Source organism: Ciconia boyciana, chromosome 11 (assembly GCF_034638445.1).
Source record: "Ciconia boyciana chromosome 11, ASM3463844v1, whole genome shotgun sequence".
Lineage (NCBI taxonomy): Eukaryota > Metazoa > Chordata > Aves > Ciconiiformes > Ciconiidae > Ciconia > Ciconia boyciana.
Genome location: NC_132944.1, coordinates 16,874,567 through 16,892,867, shown reverse-complemented (window position 1 = coordinate 16,892,867; position 18,301 = coordinate 16,874,567). Strand labels below are relative to the sequence as shown.

General features: G+C 44.6%; 1 protein-coding gene across 1 annotated transcript in view; it reads left to right on the top strand.

Moving 5' to 3' along the window:
• The window catches only part of SYNPR (synaptoporin), a gene marked incomplete at its 5' end in the record, with an annotated part of 109,035 nt that overhangs the window by 76,725 nt on the left and 14,009 nt on the right, over nucleotides 1-18,301 (top strand). The window contains one exon of the mRNA XM_072876422.1: nucleotides 3,015-3,139. Within this exon, the coding sequence (XP_072732523.1) occupies nucleotides 3,015-3,139 (125 nt within the window). The remainder of the gene's footprint in view (nucleotides 1-3,014; nucleotides 3,140-18,301) is intronic.

The window sequence follows — 18,301 nt, the reverse complement described above, 5'->3', positions numbered from 1 at the left end:
TTTTCAATTTCAGAGAGGCCAGATTCAATAAAATTACCTCACAGATGGAGGTTTTATTGAATCTGGCCCATAAAGCTCCCATTATGGGGTTTACAACTGCCATTTACACAAATCCTGCTATAATAAAATACAGTGGTGTTTACAGCATTCCTGCAACTGCCACAGAATTACAGCATGCACAAAAACCGATAAGTAAATCTTGGCTTAATGCACCAGGCACTCCACTGACAACATAAAGCAGCAAAACTTGGGGGAAAAAAAAAAAGAAAAATGCAGAGGTAGGAGGAGAAGGTTGCTTGGGCAAGAGGAGAATTATGCCTGCTGCTTAGCCAAGATACCCCAGGGAAATACCAGCGATTTACAGCCCTCACCCTGCTCTCCTGCAATGCAAAACATAAATGTGCTTCCAAAAGGTGCTGCATGGCCTCAGCACACAGCTGTGGGACCGGTGGGGCATTAATGGCAGCTGGGCGACCCCAGCCGTTAGCAGCACCTGATCCAGCCACGGCAGAGAGCCAAGCTCGGGTTGGCGGAGGCCTTGCTGAAGTTCGGTATAAAAATCTCCAGCTGGGTCCTTTTCTCTTTCCCACCTGCTTTGTGGATGCTGCCTGGGTGCTTGTAGCAGAGTGTGTGCTGAGTAAGGATGGATGCTGGTGGGTTGGGGCTGGAGAGGAAGGAGGGAGGCTGAAGGGTTTGCTGAACAAGTGAAAGCATCTCAAAAGCCTCTGATTAAAAGCTGAGTGTGGGGCTAAAGAGGATAGACCTGACATGTCTGAGGGACTGAGACTTCAGGTGCCTGAGTCTGCTGTCACAGATGCTCTCAATAGGGGAGAGGAAAAACTAGGAACTCTGGGGGAGATCCTTTCTGAGAAGGAATAGCCTGAGCTGTGTTTTTGGGCAGGGCTCCATGGCCTTGGTGAATAAACATGGTGGCACACGTTTATGCTGACTTCCAGTACTTGATTGAAGGAGATGCATTTCAATTGCACGTCTTTCCTCTGCTTGTCCCCGTGCTGAGAGCTGTAGCTGAGAGGTGATGGCTCTTCCTTTATGGCAGATCTGTCTCACACTGCAGCCCTTCGGTTCCCTCTTTATATATCATTGCATTGATCTTTGTGCCTCCCTATGTATCTGCAAAATACTTGCATTTGCAACTCCATTAATTAGGCCAGAAAGCAGGTCAGCACTAATCTCTCCTCTTCTCCTTAATATATTGTTTTCTGACATCGCCTCACAAATTAAACTGAGATGATTAATACTGATTTTTAGTGCTGTGCTACATGTAAAGGCAGAAACTTCTTGTGTGTACAGAGGAAGTGTCTCATTTAGGATGAAGGAACACTATTTGAGTTATAGTACAAACATTTATTTTATGGCACATATTTAACAAGTCAATTCACAGTAAAGTTCAGCTTCTTTTTTTTTTTTTAGTGAGCTCAGCATGAAGAATTGATTCAATCAAAGTTTTCATCAACTTTCCTTATCATTGGGCACCTAAATACCTTTGCAAATCTATCCTCAGTGATACGCCCTGGTTGTATTGGAAGTGAGTAGCAGGGTGGGAACTTGTGTTATTCTCCTGTTATTCTCTGGGCTCTGTCGTGCTCAGCCCATCACCCGGCAGTCGGGGAGCTCTCCCTACCCCAGTGCTCAGGAGTCGCCCCTGTAACCTGGCAGTGCCTGGGGAAAAGACGCACACACAAAGCTGAAGTCTGAGGAGGCTGCTGGCCTTGCTCATGCTGTGAACTGGGAGAACTCACATTAACAGCGTGTTTTGCAGAGCCTTGCACAGCAAGGATAGGTCCATTTTTTCTATTTATTATATTTACATATTGCTCTTACTGAATCATTCAGTCCTTTATTTTGCCATTACGTTTGCTTGCTGTATATTTTTTCAGTGTCCAAGTACACATTTTCTTTTCCAGATGCGTGTACTGTTTGTTTCCTCTGTGTTGTTGGCTTTTAGCTTATTTAATCATAACTGGGATCAGGGGTTTACTTGTCATTTCCCAGTCTGCCCTACTGTAGATCTCAGAGTAACTCTGTTAAAGCTGATGGAGTTACTACAGATCTACTTCAGTGCTACAATCAAGGAAATCTAGCCTGTCCTTTAATTTAAATTACAACTGCATAAATAAGCTGTCCACACTTCTGCTCAGGGTCTTTCAAGGAAGCCTACATCAATGATGTTTTCAGACACCCATTCCTGTTTCCAATTCCTCTGTTTGAACCCTTGATATAAATATAAATGCTGATGTGTCTCTGGCCTGCCCACTCCCTCCTTCACCTTTTTCTCCTGGAAGATTAAGATGCGATACAGGTTTGCATCAGAACCACCTCAAGCTCTTTGTTCCTGTCTGGTTTGCCTGAACTTATTCTACGTCTTGATTTTTTTTTTCTGTTTTGCTGAATGTCAGTTTACTGCACCTCTGTATCCCTCTTGAGTTATGGTAGTCATTTAGGAAAAATAATCAAAAAATCACTGTGTTTTTTTCTAAGTCATACATTAAGTGGAAGAGGGGCAGCATGATTCTGTCTTTTGCCATGTAATGGGATGGTGGCCTCATGAACTCTCTTGGTCTACTATTGCTACTCCTGGTTTCTCCTTATAAATACTTCTGCCAGTGTTTTATTTGGGTTAAGACTGACTCGTTATGCTCAGCCGATATTCATCCTTCTCTTGTCCAAGCTTGCCTGTCAGCTGGATGATTTAAATAGCTGCCTGGGTTGTGAATCCCAAGTGGGGTTCAAGACGGGAGGGGAGGGCTGAGATGCCTGGCACAGACAAATGGTGATGTTTCTGTCTACGTGTGGCAACAGAGCTTCACGTTCTGCGGTTCTTTGTATTGGCTTTCGGGAAGGGCGCAGAGTAATGTATGGCAATGCCTTGAGCGCCCAGAGTGATGGATAACCTGACCCGAGGGGGCTGGTGCTGCAGTGAGAGCTGCTGCACGGATCTGCTTGTGGTGGTTGCTGAAACGAAATAAAATAAAAATGTTGTTTGTTTTTGACAGCTTTTTGCAATCTTTGCATTTGCAACATGCGGTGGGTACTCTGGAGGACTGCGCCTCAGTGTGGACTGTGCAAACAAGTCAGAGAGTGACCTCAACATTGACATAGCCTTTGCCTACCCCTTCAGGTAACCCGGTTTGGTTCGTGGCGGTTCGTTTGCAGGGAGGCAGGCATTCGGGGACTGATGCGAAGCCCATTTTCAGTGGGGTTTCCCATCATTTATAGCAGCTTTTGATTAAGCACCAATCTGGGGCTCCTGAATTCTCCTCACAGGGTTGTTCGGGCCCTGGGTGTGCAGGAGAAATGAATTTGGTTAGACCTGGTGTGGATGGGGCCACGGGAACCGCTGGGGAATGGGAGCACAGCGACAGAGAAGAGAGCAGTTATGGGCATGCAGAGCCCTGTAAAGGCCAGGCCAGCTCAGGGGGTGGAAAACGGCAGGCAAGGAAAAAGAACAAAAACACGTTAGCCTAAGAAAAAAACTGAGATGAAGTAGCCATTAACTAAGCTGGAAATGAGGGAGGATTCTCAACCATTGGAGTAGCAAGGACCTGGAAGAGCCACTGTTTGGGAAAGGGGAGGCAAAAGACAAAACAAGTTTGAACCATAATTTTGAAGTGCTTTTGAAAATTCTACTAATTGCCTGTCTGCATCTCTCAGTGCCTGAATACTTTAAACCTTGGAACCTGGTGACTGAGAAAAACAGATTTTATGTTGTTTAAGTAAGTCTGAAAGCTATAGTGAGGTTAAAATAAGTAAATATATATATAAAAATATTCATGCCATTTAGGATCCTGCTTCAAAAGAACATCTACAGTTCTGTTTTTAAAGATGTCAAGTCCACTCTAGAAACCTTTCACTTCTGTATAAGTGATTCCTTTAAGGAATTAAGATGATTAAGAAAAGAATGCATAATCCAATCTCAAACCCAGTACACTATGACTCTAAAATTATTTTGCTTCCTTGGGAAATCACATGCTGTTTGCTTATGATTGCTATGCACAGACCAGACACAATAGCATCTACTTCTTTAACATGTTCTAAAATATAGCATCTTCCAAACAGTGGAAACTGAATTTGATTCCTTGAACTGTTGTTCTTCCTCGACACATTTATTACTCCAAAGAGTCACATTTTCTGGTATTACAAATGTTTATTTTTTGTCTTGAACTTGTCTGCATTTTCTTTCATTTCTGCTTAGTATGCATGAGATAGATCCTGAAAATTGAGTTATACGAATTTGTAATGGGATTCACATACAAATAGGTCATATCTTCGGCATTCATTACGGAATACACCCTACAGTAAAGTGCTTTTAATTTGCATGATTATAAAATAGTACTTTATGTAAAAAGTTAATAAAATGGAGAGAAGTAGCCAGCACGTATCTCCTGGTGTTATGCCAGGCATGCCAACCACTGCTTTTAGAAGGATGTGGCTGGATCTCCAATTTCCCACAGTCTTGCTTATTAGAAAACTGCAAATGTTGCTGGGTAATTGTAGCATTCCAGGGTGTTGAAAAGATGATGCAAAATAGGGTTTATTTGCAGGAGTGATCCAACTGAGGCTGTAGCTGGCCCTTGACCTGTCTGTGTGGCTCCCAGCTGTGGCTGGGTGTGCTTGGAGCAGAGTGGGATGTAGGAGGAGCCTGCACCTGGAAACTGGGTGTACGGCAGGTACAGCGGGGTGGCTGGCCACACGGTGGAAATATACCTGTAATTTGCAGGTGAGAAAGGAGATGACACTTAGATGGTGTTTTGGGAGAAGCAAGAAGATACTCAATTTTTGTGCAATTTGGAACTTTGCATGCAAACCTGAGGCACCTGCAGAAAGTGTCCAAAGATGTACAGAGTACATGGGGTAGCAGATGTGTGCCTGGAAAATCTGGCCTGGTGCTACCTGTGAAACTTGGTGTCATTTTACTGTTTCATCTAAATATTCCCATGACTTCTTCATACATTTGCTCTTTCCACTTTTCTCCACTGCTCCTTTGACAGATTAGAGAGGGGATGCTCTAAAAATAGAAGTGAGCTTAGTTGGGAAAGGTAATATCTCATATTAGAGCAGTTGATACCCTTGGAAAAAGCAGACACGTTTTAAGTTCAGGCTCCCTCATCAAGTCTGTGATGCTGAAGCTCATCTGCCTGCATGGGCATGTAGGCTTTGTGTAGGTCGGATGAATTCCCACCAGTTGTCTTGCATCCAGGTCTGAATAAGTCCATATTCACATGGCCTTTTCCTTTCAAATGCCTTCAGTGTTCTGATTATTGGCTGACAGCTGGGGGAGGTGTAGGTGGAAGGAGAGATGCTGCCGAGCATCTGACACAGCAGTGCTGTTGTGGCTGTCAGCAATGACACTGAAGCGGTCGAATACCTGAGCGCTGCTTTTTGAGCTGTGCCTTCCAGCATGACTTGAAATGAAGAAAGCCATGCAGCTGTGCTAGCATCTGCTTTCATTCCTGTTGCTGTGAGTTTGAGGTTTTGTTTTCTTCTTCTAGAAGCTGAACTGCTAGACCTTGTCTAGTTGATGAGTGAGTGTCAAGAGCTTTAAGCAAGTAAACATTGTAAGGCTCAACAGGACAGCTTGGCAAAGCAAGAGGACTTGAATGTTTTGGAAATGAGACTGAAGGAGCCTGAAAATGTTCCCATTAAAGCAAGATCAGAAAGGGAGGGACTTTTCCAGACTGAAAGGGGAGGCATCTCACTTGTGACCATGTGCTTCTGTGGCCCATCACCTTAGGTAAAGAAAGGGAGGATGCAGGATGGCAAAACCAGTGCTGATGGGGTCTGGGGATGTGTGATTAAAACATACTGATTGCCAAGCTGACTTCAAACCAGTGATTCATGTAGCCCCAGGCCAGTCCTGAATGTACTGAAGAAGCATTGCACTCCACAGCAGGTAGCTCCAGATGCTCCTGCAAACTAAGGAGCATCTCCATACTGAGATTTTTTTTACTGAGATTTTTCTCAGCCCCAGCCTACAAGTTGCAAAAGTCTCCAGCAAACAATGTAAATGAATTCCAGGGAAATCATTTGTTCCAGCAGACAGGGAGTTTTGAAGGATACAGTTAAAAAATCAAGAAAGAATTAATATTAGTTTAAAGTTATGCTAAGATGATAGTTGTGCTTGGCTCCTGCATTATCTTACTACCATTGTAACTCTGGCAGCAGGAATTTGTGGAGCGCCAAGAAAAAACCCCAGAGAAACTCCCTGCACAAGGTGGTTGCTTCTCATTTCTGGCAGAATCACATTCTCTTCCCAGTTTAATTCTGGACCGGGATTCATTTCCCCTTTGAAAAGGCAGAAGTGAGGAAATACAGATAAGTACATTAATCACTAGAGAACACCATCAGAGTAGTCTGGCGAAGTGGTGCTTATGCGTGGCTGGGAGAAGTGATCACTTCAGAGAGAAGCCCCTGCGGTGGGTACCTGCGTGGGGCTGCCGCGTGGCAGGAGCGTGGGGAGGCAGAGCTGGTCCCTGTCTGAGGGTACCCTGTGCTGGGGCTCCTGCTCCGGGCTGGCGCGGCTGGGGTGCAGTGCCCGCAGAGGAGTCTCTCCAGCGTCACTGCTGAGTAATTGAACCCAAATCTGGCTCCACCATCTCTCCTGGAATAGGAGGCAAGGTGGGTGCTTTTCCCATCTACAACTACACCGATTCATTTAAGCTTCCTGCAACCCAGATCCGTGACCCTGTAGTCACCCTGTAATGTGCAAAGAAACCTGTAGTCCGAACCCTAATACCCCCCAGCAGTGCCTCCTGGAGCTCTGCCACGCTTTTCTACATATCCTGCCAGACTCTTCCATGTCCAAACTCATCTTCATAAGGCCGTTTCAAATGATCACCTGAAGCTTTCTCTCATTTCTTCTGCCTGCTTCTAGTTTTATCACAAAGGATTTCTTTACCTCTTCATGCTTTAAAATACACATCAGCCTTTCTTCTGGAAACCTGTATATGTATTTCTAAAGTTTTACAACTTCATACATGGAAAAAACTTCTCTGGTCCCACACTAGCGGTTTTTCTCGGCATTAGGATCTGTGCTTGGTACAGTATCTATTGCAAATGTGACACACGTTAAGATGTTCATCAACTTGACCCTCACCCCAGTAATGATTCTTTGACTGGGGGGGTGGAAATCAGCATCTTGGAATTATTTGTTACTCTTGCAGTCCATCACCCTTTCAGATTAGATCTATGACTCATCCAAGTGCCCTGAAGCAATATTTTTTTCTGTAGTGAGGGTCCTGGTGAAGGTCCTATTTGTTTATTATTTTCTTCTGATCCCAACAACATTTTTATCATGTACTTCGCTATTCATTGGTTTTACTTTGATAGTAAGTGGTTGAATAGTATACCTGCTGTGCACATATTTGTTGCTGGTATTCATAATTTTAAAGTGCTTTTTAACCAATCCTCCTAAAAGTAAACTTTTTTGGTCACCAGCTCAGTTGTCAGGCTTGACTTACCAAGTCCATACTGCAAGATTTTTGCTATATAATTGTTCATGTCACAAACTTAATGTTTTTCTTGTAACTGGCAGAGTTGCGCTGAAGTGTTTGAGCTTCAGCTACTGATTTAAATGAAACTTTGCGTAGCAGAAATGCTCTCGTGACGCTGTGCTGTGCTGCACAGACCGGCTGCACACTGCCAGCCAGAGATAATATCTGCTAATATCACCACCTGCAGCTTTGTGGTTATCTTACTTCTGCAGAGCCCTGTCCTGACCAAGGGAGGAATGCCTTGCTTAGACCCTGGCAGTAGGGTGATGCAGGCAGTAGGGTGACCCTGGCAGTAGGGCTGAGCACCAGGAGCGGAGGGGTTGGGCTGCACAGGTCTCCAGTGCGATGGGAAGGGAGGAGCATTTCAATACAATCCCGTAAGTGTGCTGTCTGTTAAGTCTTGAGGCAGATCCTGAACTAAAATCTCTTTGCCTTTAGCTTTTGGAGGTGCTTTAGCCCAGCCTACATACACAGGGTATCCCCAAGTTAAATGCCGCATGGGAATTCATTTGGAGTATATCTTGCCTTTTCTTGTGGCTTTCATCCTGCAAGCTACTTGGAAAATATTGGCCCAGAGGATCACATGATTAAATTTTAAACCCAGTCTCACCTAAGCCAATGGTGAAGGTAAGGAACATAGGCATTAGGAGAATTGAGCCATAGTTACTAGTAGGACAGAATGGGATTGCCTGGTGGTGCTAATGCGAGAGCCTGATGAAAGAATGTGTCTGTGCACGTCTTTGTATAACAGCAGTGAGCAAAACAAATGTTGTTTTCCGTTTTATTTTAAATCACCTATTAGTATCTTTGCAGTGTGCTAGTAAAACTGTCTCTTGAAGTAATCCTTGCTTCTGAAGGAAAAGGAAATTGTATTTTATGGGAGCTTTTCATTCACTCTCTAAGCATCTCATTTGAATAAAGACATTCCCATTGAGCACCCTTTAAAGCATACGTCTCATCTGCATGCGATGGGTAGGCTAGTCTTTCGTTTGAAATATGACAGCCAGATCTAAATTGCCTACTTAGAAGCTACAGATTATAATTAAGGAGAAAGTAGCTAACTTTGTGCTTGCAACTATCTTTCTTTGGAAAAAACCTCTTAACATTAGCACATTTCTGTGCCAGAGTGTACTAGCCTTTTTTTTGTTATCCATTTGTAGTAAATCTTGCTTCAGAATTCAGTGGAAAACATTTTAGCCAAAAGATTATAAATGTCTATTATGGCTGGGAGACCAGGAGCTGCTGATAAATAGGAAGTCTTCAAACTAAGTAGTTGCCTGCAATGCTGACTTTCAGGCAACTATGGCAGGCTCTCCTCCCAGCCGTCTTGGTCTGCCGTACCAGTTGAGGGTGGGAGATAGGAAGGAATAAAGTCATCCAGTCAGTTAAACTCCCAAAGGTTCATGTTTTATTTTGCACATCTTCATCACACGGAAGATGCCCCTTCTGCAAAGGCAAGTTGTGGCCTCAGAACACTTCTGTGGGTAGACAGAAGCAAAAGCAAGTCAGCAGAAGTTGCACTAGCTTCAGGTGTGCTCTGTGCCAAAATGTAGATGCCCCAGTTCCCAGGCAGATTTGGCAGAGCTCCCAGGGAGGTGAGAGGCGCTGGTTAAACTCTGCACGACCCATTCCAGCTTAATGAAGGGAGAAATCTCCGTCCTGGAACTGCTTAGATCAAAACTTGGTGCCTTTCAAAAAGCTGTGCTTTTGCACAAGCAGGAGTTGCAGGGATGGCCGGGTGAAGTTCAGCAGCGAAGAGCACAAGCTGCATGGTCACAGTGGTCCTGCGTGGTCACTGCATGGTCAGCTGCACGGTCACTTCTGGTTCTGCAATCGGTTGGTCCATGAAAGCCACATGTCCCTAATTTAGTCCCTTTTCTTGCCAAACTGTGACCACTTCATCTAGCACTGCAGATCTGGGGTTAACATCTGAACAAACAAGGAAAGCCATTCAATAATACATCAGCGAACCTGGAGATTTTCATCAATACCCTGATTATATAAACTGGCTCTTTAGGATGGGCACTAAGGGCTCGGTCATGGCTTCAATTATCTTCTTCCACAACAGTTTCAAACCCTGATCTCAGCAGTGCTTTTTATACCTAATTCTGGCCTTTTGTTGAATAGATCTGCCTAACAAGGACTTCTAGGTTTTTAACTACTGTTAGTGGAAACTGGAAATGATGTGAGTGAGGAGCCTAATGTTGCATCCTGCTGAGCAAAATTCAGGAAATAAATCCTTCAGGATACAGATATCTCTAGTTGTGACACCTTCACAAAAGTCTCTTCATATTTAATGTGACCTAATGATGCAAAGCAGACCGAATAATTAAGATGTATTTTTAACTTAAGAAACTTTAAGAAATACAGATGTTATTTTTTTCTTAGTTGCGATTCATACATTCTGGCAATTTATAGGGCTGTCCAGAAAATTGCAGCTCCATTTTCTCAAAATCTTTTTTTCTCAATGGAAACGCAGTAAAAATATTTTATTCCATAGTGACAAAAATGCAAGAACTTTCTGACCTATTTAAAGTATGGCCCCAGCTCACGGCTTCCCTGGTGGTGAAGGCGTCAGACCTTGGTCAAGTCTCTGTACTGAAGCAAGTCCATAAGCAACCTGACGCAGAGCTCGCATAGCCAAGCTGAGCACTCGAATCAATGAGCTATTGGCTTAGAGCTGTTGGCTCTTACATTGTCTCCTGGGTCAGGGAAAAGGTAATCCAGGTCTGCAGAATAAATATATTTCTTTTCAGCTTTGAATGAACATAGTTTTTAATAGGGAAGAGTATTTCACATTTTTGTAACCAGCTCTAGTTGTTATTAGAGAGTGAATGCCATAATTCTGAGCCCTGATACGATTTTTGTTTACTTGTGCATGGCTACAGACTACTGAACTAATGAAAATCTGCAAATCAGTTCTCCAGTGTCCATGGGTCTTCCAGGACCACGCTGGCTCTGGGAATATTGTCTTTGGTTTTTCTCTCTGCTCCTGCGTGTCCTGTGGGAAGTTTTTTTTTAGACCAAGACGATAGTAGAATGGGGGAAAATGTCTGTGCTTCTGTACTTGGACAGCCATGGTCTGCAGTAGTGGCTGTCTGTGAGCACAATGTACAATTTAATTCCTGTCGTCAGGGAGTTTGAAATCATTGCTGGTCTGATTAAAACAGATAAAAATAAGGATGACTTTGTGGCTTTTCCAGTTTTGAGTGCCTCTTCCTGACCCCAATTACAGTCTTCAAAACCCACTTTGTAGAAATCTTCAAGATTGGCAACTTGGCCAAAGAATGGTTATTACTGCCAGTGTGCACTTTTGTTTGAACTGTGGATAAACGCAAGTACCCTTTTCCCAGCAGTGAGGGACTGGGAGATGCTTCCAGTCACTTGACACTTTGTTCCTGCATGGGATTTATAGAAAACCACCAGAAATCTGATACAGCCACATCTTCACCTGCTCTTTGAGGCTGACCCTGTGCATGTGGTCCTTAGCACAACCAATGCACTGTGTCATATGAAGGAAGAGATCATCCACTGCCCCCACAATTTGCTAGCTGATCTGAATGGCTTAGCTTTTGTGCCAAACTGTTTTGTACACAGCCAAGAAGCCACAGCCCAAGGGTGGATATATAAGTGGCAAAGTCTTTGCTCATTCATGCTGCTGGTGTGTTGGGTTGTGCGCAATGATATGCTGCTTGAGTAGGTCAGAGAAGGAGGTCTGGCTGCCAACATTTGTAAAACTGTGAAGTCCCCAGTCTGTTGCACAACCATGGAGAGGCTGATTGCTCCAGCCGGTAGGCTTGTCAAGGGGCAGCAGCTCTGCAGACAAGAGGACTTTTCCAGATGTTGAGGTCTTCCCAGTTGCCGCTATCCTCAGTGTTCTCCAGCTTCTACTTTGTAGGTTTTAATCCCTTAAAACTTGAAGCAAACGTGTCCTTGAGTGCTGAACTGGGGCCATAGAGGAGGCTTGTGTTGCTTTGCAACTCTTCAGACTGGTCAGCTGTTGTCTTCTGTTACGAACGTCCATGCATAAACATTGCATGAACACAGAGCTCATGGACACACGGCTGGAAAGTAAATGGGAAGGAAAGGGGTAGCAACTTTCTGGAGATGGTGCCAGCTGCAGAGAAGGGAGAACATTGCTGCTTAAATCTTTGTTAAATTGTAGAAACTTTTCTTTTGGCACTCAAAGCAATTGGATTCTTGATGAATTTGGATGGTATTGATCCAGACTGGCTTATTTTGCTTCATAGAGGCTATATTTTATGCTTAACACTGTTTTGGTGCCAGAAAAATTCTTCATTAATACTTTAGCCAGAATTTGTTCTTAAAGTGGAAGTCACTTTTGGATTTGTTAATATATGCAGCTTTTTAACATTTTGAATTTTTAATATATATTCATGAATAGTCTCTGCAGTATTGTGCAGTGATGGTGTTTTATCTGTGCCTGCCACAAAGGCTTTTTCTAAAAGTCAGGCTTTTTACAACTTCCCTTACAAATTTCTTTTTGCACGTTTTCATGCTGCCAGTACAGAAGCAACCAAAGCAGAAACCTTTCAGCTTTGCTTTGTTTGGCATTTGATCCCATACCCCAGACGGCATGCGGTGACCCAGCTAGGGGACAATCCAACACACGTCTTTTCCCTGCTCCCAAATGTGCATTTGCTGTGCAGCAGCCCTGAAGGTTTCCCCTGGCCCGTAGGGAACTGGATACGTGGGATGTCTTTGGTCTCCTCTCACACCTGGCTTCTACATGAATTTATTTGCCAAGAGTTTAATGCAGTATTTCTTTTTATTCAATAGACTCTGGAGAGGGTTGGCATCCAACCCTATCCAGCATAGCCCCACCCAGTGAGGTACCTCTCACTGTCTTGTCTGGATTCCCAGAAGCGACACTTCATGGGTTATTCAATGTGAAGGTGCCAGCAGTTTGTCCGCAGGTCCGTCAGCAGACCTGCAGGTCTGCCTCGGCTCCTGCCCTGTGTGCTGCTCCGCCTGCGATTGAGCCCACGGGCTCCCTGAGAAAAGGATTTGACCTGTACTTTGAATGAAAATATTTTGACTGGGAGTTTTATTGGAGTCATGCCATAAAACTCTACAGAGAACTTAATTTGGTTGCTTTAAGTTCCTTAGGACAATATACTTGGGAAAATTATAGTTAAAATACAAAGTTAATGTTAAAATACAATACAAAGGAATAAACGTTGCTGCATCTTCTGCAATTGCTCTTGCATTTATCTCAGCTGGTCTTGGAGGTGAAATTGCTGCTTTCAGGGTTTATAGACCTAGATTAAACTGTATGTGAACCCTGCTTCTCACAGGGCAAAGGATTTATGCTTTCAGGTGGTTCTGGCTGAACATCAGGTGATGCCCAGGAATTTGGATTGGTTTTACATGGAGGTCCTTGCCCATTTGATTGTGGAAGGCAGGGTGGATTGGAGGTGGCGTGAGTTATGAACGCATGCAAGCAGCAGCAGAGCGTGTTGGGGTGCAGGAAGGGGGCTCAGCAGTCCCACATCGCTCCAGGCAAAAGCACTGCCCAGGGGTTTGATACACCCACTTCCCAGAAATGGTCTTACTAGATTCAAGGACTGTTTTTTAGGTCTTTGCTTTATGCTTTCCGTGGCTTATGTTATATCTCTAGATGTTTAGATTTTTGTAGATTTTTCTCCAAACTGAAGCTTTTGTTCTGCTCTGACAGAGGGTTGTTAGTTTGGAAGCTGATTCCTGTGTCGGTCCGGAGGAGAGGGCAGCAGGAGGGACATCAGAGCTATGGGTTCAGTCAGGATCTTATGGTGGGACCGGGTGATGTTGGACAGTTGTGTATGTGGCAATGCAAATACATGCCTGTGGCATTTCCAGGCCTCCTAATTTGCATTGTCCCATGGACATGATGACTTTTTTAAGATAATCAAGGGTTACTTTCCTTCAGAGATGGTAGCTAAGCTTCCCAGTGACTATGAAGCAGTTCACCCCAAGAAAACAGCTCAGTGAAGGGAAATCAGAGCACAATGCCACCAGTCTGTACCGCAAAGAATGTAAGTACACAATCTGAGAAGGTATTTGGGTTTGTAAAGACCAGTGGAGCATGTCTTTGAGTGCTATGCTCTGCTTGCACAGCAAGGAAAGGCATGTTTCTGAGAAGAGCTGTGAAAAAATCTCAGGAGACAAATCTGGGTCTGGATGTAGGCTTGGAAGTGGGGTTGGGATCACCCACTCAGCTTTCCGAGCGCTCCCGGCGGCGCGTGTTCTATAATGAGCCGTTTTATTTCCTTTTTGGTGCTACGGCGGAGTACTAGAGTTTGCATTACTGTTACGTGCACAGTCTGAGGAGGTTCATTGCTACGGCTGGCATGGGTCCGGGACATTTCTTCCTCTGGGAGTGTGACGAAGCTCTTGCACAGGCTGTTCCAAGCACTTTGTGAACGCAGTCACTGGGAGTGGGTTCTGCAAGAGGGATCCCAAGCTGCGGACGTGGCACTGGTGCCCTCTCCCCACCACTACTGGCGTTGTCCCTATTCCAATGTCTTTAGACCTCATCCTCAAAAGGGTTTTTTAGCTTCCCTTCCTGGAGACCTGAGCACCTCGGAGTGTCTCTGAGTTCCTGTGTTCACAGGAGAAGAGATGAGGTGGAGAGGGACGGAGCAGAGGACGCGCGTGTTGCGATGCTCTGGGTAGGCATTGCGGCGTGCCTGCGCCGAGCTGCTGGCACTGGGGAATTACCACCTCTCCCAGCGCGGCGCACGCAATGTGGTGTGCTGAGACAGCAACTGTGGCTGACAGCTTGTCCTATTAAAAACAGTACTGTAGGAAAATAGTACTGGCCAAATGTTTGCACAACAGCTATGTGCGAGTGAGGGCTGGGAACCTGACAAGTTAAGAAATTGAAAATATGAGGGGGGGAAATATTTTCTGTTATTTTGACTGGATATAAACCATAAGAGAATATAGGTTTTACAGCTTTCCTGGTCAGTTTCCCAGCAGCGTCTTCTGGGATTTTTTGGTGATGCTGCTCTGGACATGCATTTGGATGGGTATAAGCCACTGAAGGCAGCTGTGACAAGGGGGAGATCTTTAGGATTTTCAAATGTCCAGGACAAGAGTTAGGAATAAATGTTTTCAAGATGAAGTATGTATTTGTGTGAAACTACTGGTAGTGTTGAATAATTTTAGAGAGATATGGGCTTTGGGATATTTTTTGGAAGAAATTGAGAGGTTTCATTGAGAGGACAGAAGTTCAAAGTGAAATACTTTCAAATACTTTCAAATACTCTTTGATCAGCAAACTGTATTCTTTCTTCATTTAGAAGCAAAGAAACAAAAGGTTGGATTGCTGAGTCAGCTGGAGAATTTGATTTTTGTTTCCTATCTCTGGAGGAAAATGAACTGATTTCATAGGGATAGGTATGTGGTAGAAACTAATGTGCTGCTGCTCTGGAAGGGGAGGAGACCAAGGAGAGGAGGGTACTATACCGTTGGACGCTGGGGAGTCTGGAGGGGGTGTTGCTTTTTGGGGGCTGGTAGAGTGATGTATGGAAAATTGCTGGGACAGATAGGAAATATCGATAAGCACCTCACGGTTTCGAATGGCTGTGGCATATGCAGGCAGCGCTGGGATGTGCATCGTGGCAGATGGGCAGTGGGAAAGGTGGGGGACGGGAATGCTCGCATAAATGGTAATTTCTTGGGAAAAGAGCTGTTAGAGAGCAGGCTTGGGGTGAGAAACAGTCTTGTTGCTGTTAGCAAAGGGGTGGAAAACTCTGGTTTTGCCAGAACATCACAGGTGCAAAAGGGCCAGGGAGCAGTTGCCTCTGTGGTACCTGCTGTCCTGCTGCTGGGCTAAGCCCATCATGTCCCCACAGCTGTCCAGGGCTCTATCAACATTTCAGCTGTTTGACTTTGAAAGGCTGGAGAGAACTTCAGTGTTAATGACTTCAGTTCAAATGTGGTATTAACAGGCTGACTGCCTCAAAGAGATTAAGTTCAACAGCTCCAGGATGCCTGGGTGCAAAGATTCAGCTCTTATGGGAATTACTGGATACTCGTTATAATTGGCAAAAAATATGGACTGAGAGCAACTTCTTAGTAGTGGCTCCCTTTGCAAGGTTCATGGTGTGTATGAGAGCTCGTAGCATGGCTTCATTGCTGCAGGGTTCCCCCTCAGGAGTCTGTCCTCGGAGAGCAGATCTGGGGGGAGGAGGAGGAGAAAGCTGCAGAGCTTAGCTCCATCTGCCCTCCCAAAGGCTGGAAGGAAGCCTGTTCCTTGCTGTGTGGGCAGCCTTTCAGATAGCCAGGATTTAGCACTGAACATGCGGGGATGCCCAGCACTGGGGGAAACGTTCTCTGCAGTGAGGAGCGCTGTGTGCATTGCTTCCTCCCTGAGAACAGGCTGTGAAGAGCGTTGGAAGAGTCAACCGACCTCGATTTCATTAGAGAAAAGACCTTTCCTTCTCAGGCAGATTTCTACTTTCACCTGAGTATTAAAGGTTACTTTTAAAGTACTTTTCTTCATGCAAGTAACATCTCTAGAGAAGTCTTATGGGAATGATGAGCTCTGCTGTGAGAGGAAAGGCTCCCATTTATTAGTGTTCTTCCACTAAACCTATGAAAAAATCCATATTTGGCACCTCGAAGGGGCATTTGCCCAGGGACTGGCTGGCTGGAGGCACTGGTGTGCAAGCACATCAGCACAGTCCTCTGGAACAAGGGAGCCGTGGCGTTTCCAGGGCTAACTAAAAGAAAGGCCTTTACTTTGTATCGCAGAGAAAGGAAGACCAAAACCCCTGTCCTATTCTTGTGCCTCGCCAGAGCAGTTTGACTTGCTAAGATGCCCTGTGCTAAATGCCCTGTGCATTTCAGCATTTCACTACTGTATTTTGAAATGTCATTTTTCCCTTCTTTTGGAGATTATCAGCCAAGATAAATATTTCACAACAAATTCCTCCACGAGTGCTACCTGCAGTAACTAATTTCCAGTGGTGTATTTCATTGCTTTGCAGACAGTAAATACAATTGACAGTTTGACTACCAGAAATAAGTGAGGGGGAAATAAAGCCCAATGGAAGGATAATGGATCTCTGGATTTTTGCAAGCACGTGTGTGGGTGTTGCAGATTTTGCTCAAGCATGTCATAGACGGGTTGGGGGGTGGATTACAAGATGCTATTTTCAGAAAATAGGACAACCTGCCAAAACAGCTTTTTTTTGCCCGTTTTTCACCACATCCTAGTAAAGGAATGGAGAAACACTAACCCCCATTGAGAATTTTTGGAGGCAGAACTTTGTTATTTATTAATCCAGGCACTGATCAAAGCGCAGGAGAGGAAATCTGTGCCGGTTCATCAATAATACTTGAGTGCATACTTGCTGTTAATTGCATGTTCTGTTGGTTTCAAGTCTAAGCCCTGTGTGCGTTGCTAAAGGGGGAGGTTTTGTGAGTCAGATGAGATTAGATCACATGGTGCATACTCTCCTGCTTGGGCTCTTCTGTGTCTGCTGGTAGTGGGACATGGGACAAGACGGGTCTTTGGGGCGGTTGGCTCTGACCATTTTTGTGCTCAAGGATCATCAGGTGGACTGGGCTGCTCGAAAGGAAGAGAGGCTATAATTTAAAGCAAACTGTGCCTTGAATATTGTACTAAGGAAGTTCAGGAAAGAAAGGCAACTTCACATTTGCATGGCGAGAGCACAGCTTCTGCTCCCCCATGCACATGTAACAGCTGTAGCTTTGTTCGACACGTCTGGCTTCGTGTATTGTTTTCAGAGCAGGGGTAATTAGTGTCTGAAAACGTAACTAACTGCTCTTTGCTATTGTGGAACAATGTAAAAATCCTTCTTTTCACTGTAAAACATTCCTGCCCTCTTTTGATCTTGTCAAGCTAGACAATACAGCTGTCTTGTCATCATATTTCCCACGGCAACGGAAAGTTTGCCAAATGGTAGAAGAAACCTCAGAAGCCCTTAATTACTGTGACTTCATCAGTGAAACTTGACTGCCTATGGTGGACCTGCTTCAGATTCAAGTGAATTTGAGGGAATTCAGACCTGGATGGCTAGGCAATGGCAGCTGTTAACAAACAGACCCAGCAGGCGAAGGGGATGGTGTCAGTGGCGATGAGCAGCGAGGCTGACCTTAGTGCTGCTCTGCTGAGTGTGGGGTGCCAGGTCACCTTCCTGAGTCAGCTTTATTTCTGAATTAATAACAATACTCAGTGCAATACAAAGCAAAAAGCTCTGTCCAGCTCACTTTTTGGAGGAACTTAGAGGGGAAAGGTTTTTCATTACTTTTTTCCCTAATTAGGTAAGTTTATTACTGAAGTGTTCCTTGTTTGCATTGTCCATCAATCAGTGACAATCACTTCTGCTAATGCAGCCCAACAGTGTTGCTCATGTGTTAACAAAGTGCAAAGGGCGTGATTGCAAAGGGTGACTCTCAGGGCTCCTGATTTTTGCTTAGGAAATGGAGAAGCAAGGGTGAAATGCAGGGGTGGTGCTGGAGATAGAAAAGCAGCCGAAGGAACCCACTGGCCTAGGATGACTTGAAGGAAAAGGTGGGGTGTAAAGAATGAGATAAGAGCAGATGAAAGAAGAATGTCAGAGGAAGTAAGAGGCAGAACAGGTAGAATTACATCAAAAGTGGGAGGCAGAGGTGTAGAGGAAATTAATTTTTGTGAGTCATCACCAAGCCATCCTGCCCCCAGAAAGGCTGACTCAGCAACATCGGTGGAAAAATCGGAGCTTTCTCTCTGAGATGCCATTCCAGATCAAAGAGGTTTCAGTTAGTAAAACTGGATT